General features: G+C 68.8%; 2 protein-coding genes across 2 annotated transcripts in view; both read right to left on the reverse strand.

Moving 5' to 3' along the window:
- H696_04470 (hypothetical protein) overlaps window positions 1-804 on the reverse strand; it is a 1713-nt gene extending 909 nt beyond the window's left edge. The window contains exons 1-2 of the mRNA XM_009498348.1: window positions 674-804; window positions 75-536 (exon numbers count right to left, since the gene is read on the reverse strand). Coding sequence (XP_009496623.1) covers window positions 75-494 — 420 coding nt within the window. The 5' untranslated portion in view covers window positions 495-536; window positions 674-804. The remainder of the gene's footprint in view (window positions 1-74; window positions 537-673) is intronic.
- A 1119-nt stretch (window positions 805-1923) lies between these two features.
- Window positions 1924-3955, reverse strand: H696_04471 (DNA primase, eukaryotic-type, small subunit). The gene is made up of 4 exons (XM_009498349.1): window positions 3651-3955; window positions 3266-3441; window positions 2603-3116; window positions 1924-2395 (listed from the first exon to the last, which is right to left on the reverse strand). The coding sequence occupies exons 1-4, from the start codon at window positions 3865-3867 to the stop codon at window positions 1956-1958; spliced, it is 1347 nt and encodes a 448-aa protein (XP_009496624.1). The 5' UTR covers window positions 3868-3955; the 3' UTR covers window positions 1924-1955.
- Between the last annotated feature and the right edge of the window lie 2155 nt (window positions 3956-6110).

A 6110-nucleotide genomic window follows, 5' to 3' on the forward strand; every position in this document is an offset into this window, starting at 1 on the left:
CCCTGGCCGTGCCATGAGAGAGAGAGAGAGAGAGAGAGAGAGGGAGAGGGAGGGAGAGAGAGGCAGGCACGCACCAGGATGCCGACCTCCACCTCGCTGATGGCGGTCTTGATGTCCTTGATGGACTCCGGGTTGGACAGGTCGGCCAGCACGGTGCGGACCTCGGTGGAGGCGGTCTTGGCCTTGTGGGCCAGGATCTCCTCACGGGCGGCGGCCAGCTTCTCCGGCGAGCGGCCGACGATGATGACATTCAGACCCTTCTCGCGGAGGATCTTGGCGAAGGACAGACCAATGCCATCGGTGGCGCCGGTGACCAGGGCCCAGTTGCCATACGCGCGGATGTTGTTGGCCGGGCCGAACATCTGCTTGGCCGAGGTCATCGTGCACAGGGCCATACGGGCAAGGGTAGCCGCACCGACGGCGGCCAGCAGCCAGAAGGCCCAGGTGGGCGAGCTGGTGGCCTGGTCGAACAGCATGTTCTTGAGGAAATCCATGATGGAGAACACGACCTCGTAAGGGCTACGGTTGCCGGGAACCTGGCCCGGCGAGGGAAAGAGACCGGGCGAGAGAGGGGGGGGGGGGGGAGGGGCGGAGGCGAGTCAGCGAACGCGGGGACCAGGCAGGAGACCCCGGGCAGAGGGAGGGCAAAAGGCTCACGGATGCATGGACTCACACAGGGGGGGGGATTCGCGGCGACTGAGGAGATTATCGGGGGGGTGTCAGAGGCCGGCACCCTGGCCGGAGACGGACCGCACGGTGGTGGCACTTAAAAGACGCCCCGGCGCGCGCATGTTGCGGTCCCGCCGGGCCGGCCCCCACCCCGATCGCTGGTGCGCGCCCGCCGGGAACCGGCCAATGGGCAAGACGGCCCGCGGCCCCGGCCATCTGACCCAGAGAGTTCGCCCCCTGCCAGCCTCCGGCTGGGGGGGGCCGTCCGGCGCGAGCTCAGGCCCAGGGATCCACTCTGCTCGGCGACGCATCGAGGGGGGGGGGGACGTGGGGTCCACCGGAAGGGGGCTCCGGACGGCGGAAACCCTGGAACCCGCTGACCGCCATTTCACGGTGCGGGGGCACGGGTCCCGCCGGCGCGGGGAGACCCCAAAAGGGGGAAAACCGCGGAGCCGAACAGCCAGCCCCCAGCTCTCTCTCTCTCTCTCTCTCTCTCCCCCGGCCCCTGGCGGTCGGGGGCCGGGGGGAGGGGGGGAATGTGGGCCGAAGTTCGCGGGTCGCGCCTGTCGCGCGTAATTCCCGGGCACGGCCAGGCGGACAGGGTGGGCGGGGCAGGGGGGGTTGCCCAGACACTCCTCGCAAGACGCCTCACCTGGTGCCGGCTGGCCCTCGGGACGAGCAAGTCAAGGGGAAAAGGCGTCCTGGCTCCAGGCCCCCGCCCCCCCCCCCCCCCACCAGGGGGAGGGAGCCGGAAACATTTGCATTCAACCAGGGCCGGGCCGGACCATTGGGACCCGCCGTCCGGTGTCATATGCGCCCTCCAAGCTGGTGCTTCGTTTCCCGGGCCGCACTCTTGCGCTGGGCAGTAGCGTCACCGGAAGTGGCCCAGACCCCCCCCGCTGCCCCCGTGCGTGCCTCCAAGGCTTGTTTGCATGCGGACCTGCCGTGCGGCCCACGGCCGGGGACCCGGTGGGGAACGGTGAAAAACCGCCCCCCTGCCTCGCTCACCACACAAACCCACAAATCCACACACCCGCGCACCCGCGCACCCGCGCACCCGCGCCCCACAGACCACCAGGCCCCCACATCCCGGCAGTGGCGACTGTCGAGCGAAACAGCCCGAGTGCCAACGCAATGGGCAGTTCTATAGTTGTAGATTCGGGCGGGACGGGAAGCGACAGAGAACCCAGCACCGGCGTCCCACACGGCCGAGGGGGCGGGCCGGCGAGCGGGCGGGCGGGCGGGCCGCGGGCCGGCGGGCGGACGGGGAGGGAACGCGCCCCTGATCACTCGGACGGCATGGCGGCCGGCTGCAGCGACTGCAAGAAGGCCTCGAGCGTCAGGAGCGACCGGCGGAGGCTGGTCCGGTGGATGTTGCGCGTGGTGAAGTCCGCCTCGTCGGCCGGCTCGCGGTCGGCCGTTTCCGACCGGTTGAGCTCCCTCTCGACCGATCGGATGGTCGGCACGGCCTCGGGATCGAAGTCGGCCAGTTCCTCGGTCGACAGGGCAACGCAAATGCGCCCGGTGGCCGGGTGCACGCAGAAGGGGCTCTTCAGCAGGTGGTTCGTCTGCCGGGTGACTTGCACATCAAGACGCGGGTGGCAGAAGGCAAACATGAGGGTGTCGCACGCCTCCCCAGGGACCAGCCGCTCCAGAGCCGCCCACCGCTCCAGGCTGTCGGGGCCGGTGCCGATGCGGTTCCACTCGTCACGCACTCGGGCGTACACTACGTGTGTGGTGGGTATGGGTGCGGGCATGGGTCCGGATGTGGGTCCGGATGTGGGCAGGTAGGCATGTAAGAAGATCAGGGGTGGCCAGGGCAAGGAGAATGAGAGAGAGAGAGAGAGAGAGAGAGAGAGAGAGGGAGAGCACGCCCACAGCGGCCAGAAGGCAATGCTATCATGCAGGGCCCCATGGACATTGGCAAACGCACCATCGCGAGAGAGGGCCACAGACAGGATGGACTCGATGAAGGCCAGGGTCTTGGCATGGTTGAAGGCATTCTGATCGCGCAGGACCACCCGCTCGAAGTGGCGTCGGATGATGGCGCGCGCCCGGAGGGTGGGCGGCAGCCGCGGCCCGAGGATCCGGAAGTGCCCGTCATCCCCCTCACTGGCCAGGTTCAAGTAGGACACGATGGCCCCTCGAGCGTCGGGGGTCAGGAGCCGAGCTCGACGGTCAGCCACCCACAGGTGAGCCCCTCGCCGGCCGGAATACGCCCAGAGAGTCCGCTCAAAGCCGAAGTCCTCCCGGAGGGCAGTGGTCAGGATGTCCCCGGCGCAGGCGATATACCCGAAGCACCGGCGGCAGCACTGCTTGCCACTGCAGCAGGACCGGGCCCGGTCGTAGTCATCCATATCAATATCAAAGACCAGCTCGCGCTCCAGAGGGAGGGAGGCCGAGAGGAAGGCTGTCTTGCCGGAGGCGGGGCGGTTGAGGTTGGGTGGCTGTGCATCGACACGCGGGGGAGCCAACGAACGAGGGGGTTAGATGAAGGGTTGGAAGGAATAGGGGGCATGAGCGGGGCAGAGAGGGAGAGGGAGAGAGAGAGAGAGAGGGGGGGGGAGGGAGATGAATGAAATGAGCGTGGACGCACCCGCGGGTGAATGGCCCCCACCTCAAAGCGGACCGTGTGGTCAGCGATGATGGCCCGACGGAGGGCCCCCGAGTCCAAGAAAGACAGATGTCGGCGGAAGATCTCGGTCCCCGGCGCCGCGCCGGAGGGCTGCAGGACGATGGCAAATTCACGCCGGGCAAGATAGTGCGAGGCGGCTGCCGGCCGAGGGGCAGGGGAGCCATGCGGCGTGGGATGTGAGGAAGGTGAGAGGAGGAGAGGGAGGACTGGCCGAGGTGCCTCAAGGCGGGTAGAGACACAGAGAGAGAGAGAGAGAGAGAGAGAGAGGCAGGGAGGGAGAGGGGGAGGGGGGGCGCGGGAATGGGGGGGGGGAGGGCGTGGGCTGTGCGACAACATGGACACGCACAGGCGCTGATGACCGCCGAGGAGAAGGACTCGGTGGCCTCCTGCTTGATCTTGCTTGGCGGCACCTCGGCCGGATAACTCAGCCACTGGACCAGCTGGTTGAAGGGGAAGAGGTTGCGGTAGTAACTGACCAGCTCTTCGCGCTGGATCGGCTCGAAAGCGGGCTCCGGCTCGGCTGGGGCCCGGGGCGCGGGGAGCGAGCTGATCGTCGCGGCCATTCTATCAGCGGGCGATGAAAGACAGGAGCGGGTAGGAGGATCCGGTGGTAGGTGGCAGGAGGGGGGGAGTAGGGAGAGGGGGGAGGGGATCTGAGTGCGGCCAGAGGCAATGGGCAGGCCTTCGGGGGGGCGGCTGAAAGGCGCATCCCAGTGGTGGTGGGGTACAGTGAGCATGGCCGCGCCGAGGGGGGGGGGGGGGGGGGGGGGAGGCGGGGTGCTCGGGAAGGAGTGATCGGCCGGACTCCTGGACGGAGCCTCCCCCGAAGATGCCGGGCTCCCTCGGGTGGGCGGGGCCGACACCCCGCCCCGGAGAGGAACCGGGGTGGCCAGGACGCGGCGGGAAGTTTGGATTGGGCGAACCGTTATCAGGGCGTGATCAGCTCCGCGGCACGTGCTCTCGTTGGAACGAGCGAATGCCAGCGGCCTCGCAGCGGATGCCACACGCGCATACACACGCCCTCCCGGGCCGCGAGACGCCATCTTGGGTGCGAGGCGGGGCGCGGGGGCGGGACAAGGCCGAGGGCCAGGATAGGCGCGCTCCAAGGCGGCACGGCCGCCCTGGGATCAGGGTTTAGAAAGGCGATGCCCGCATCGGGGTGTGCCGACGCTCAGGTTCTGCGCCTGGGCTGAACAGCGGGTGCAGGCATCCGGCGAGGCCAAGGTGCCAACGGGGAGACCGGTCCAACGGCCGGCGAAACCGCCGCCCCGCCAGCGGCATCAGGAGGAACAACACACCAACCGGGGGAAAAGGATGTATTAATAATGCGCTGGTTGCCCAAGCTGCCTCGGAGATGGTCCATCCTTCGCTGGAGAGCCCTTTTGTTTTTCCCCAGGACAGGCTCTGTGTGCCCGGGACCGGGCGTGTGTTGTTGGGTGCTGGCTGCGCGACCGTGCGTGTGCTTATGTCAAGCAGCGCACTTGCCCAGGGACCTGTGGGATCGCCCTGGCCCCGGGGGACCGAGGTGGGATTAGCGCACCGGCAAGTGCCCAGAAGCAGCGCCACAACACAAGAGAGCCCCCTCTGGCTGGGGACGGCCGGGGGGAGGGGAGGATCTTCGCTTCGTCTCCCCGGGCCCTAGGTTCCCTGGGTTCTCGCAGTTCCCCCTGCTCCCTTTCCCCGGGGGGGGGGGGGGGAACCGGCGGCCCCCGCGCCGAGCGGGTGTTCGTGTTGGCACGGTACGCTCGGCGTTCAAAGGGGCACTGCCTCGCCGCAACGCACAAAGCACGTCTTCAGCAGGGGGGGGGGGCGGGGGCGAATGCGCGCCCACTGAGACGTGCCCGGCGAGTCCGCCCGCGGCGCGAAAGCGGTTCTGGCGATCCCGGTCTCGTGGACTATACAAGCTGGTAGACCTGGGACGCGGCGTGTGCGTGCCAGATCGCCAGCGGCCGAGCGGCCCCTGCACGCGTGTGTCCCCCTCTGCCGCGGTTGGTGACACCTGCGCCCTTGTGCCCGGGGGGGAGGGGGCGGGGGGCGGGGGGGGGGACAGACACACCGAGCGGGAGAGAGAGAGAGACAGAGGCCTTGGGGGCCGAGAACGAAGGACGACGGGGCTCGGACGGGGAAAGACAGAGCCGGGGCCGGCAGCAGGTGCAGATAGCCGGGCGCATGCGTCAGGGTTCCAGCGAAGCATGCTTCCTGGGGGGGGGGGCGGGGGGCAGGCCGGGAACTGGGGAAGCACGCGCATCCGCCGCGTGTCTACGCGCAAACTCCTCTCGCCCATTCGCGCGTGCTCTCTCTCCCCCTCCCTCTCTCTCTCTCTCGCTGAGTCTTCTGTCTCCCGGTCTTGCCCCCTGTCTGCCCATCATCCTCGGTCTTCGTGGCCGCTGGATTTCCCGCCGGGTCCCTCGGCCTGGGGGACGTCCCTCCACATGGTTGGGGAATGCCTCGTCTCCGGGGCGAGTGTCCTGCCGGTCCCGGCGCCTCCCACCAACCGCCCACCCGGCGGGGCTTCGGCATTCTAGGGTCGTCCTGCGGGCCGGGCGGGGGGGGGGCAGGCGAGCACGAGGTGGCAGAGCGGCGCCGGGAGCGCGCCCGGCCAGCCCCCTTTCCTGCCTACTAACCTCCGTGCCTCCTCGGCCAGTTTCCAGCGTGCGCTCCGTCCCCCCCCCCACCCCCTACCTTCGGCCCCCGGAAGGGCGCGAGAGCCGCTGAATACTATTTCTCCAGTCTCTCCCTTTGCATTGTCTCCGGCATCCTGCGGAGGCCTTCGGCTGTGTCTTTTTTTTTTGTGGCCCTGCCCCCC

The sequence above is a fragment of the Fonticula alba genome, assembly GCF_000388065.1.
Source record: "Fonticula alba strain ATCC 38817 unplaced genomic scaffold supercont2.7, whole genome shotgun sequence".
Taxonomy (NCBI): domain Eukaryota; order Rotosphaerida; family Fonticulaceae; genus Fonticula; species Fonticula alba.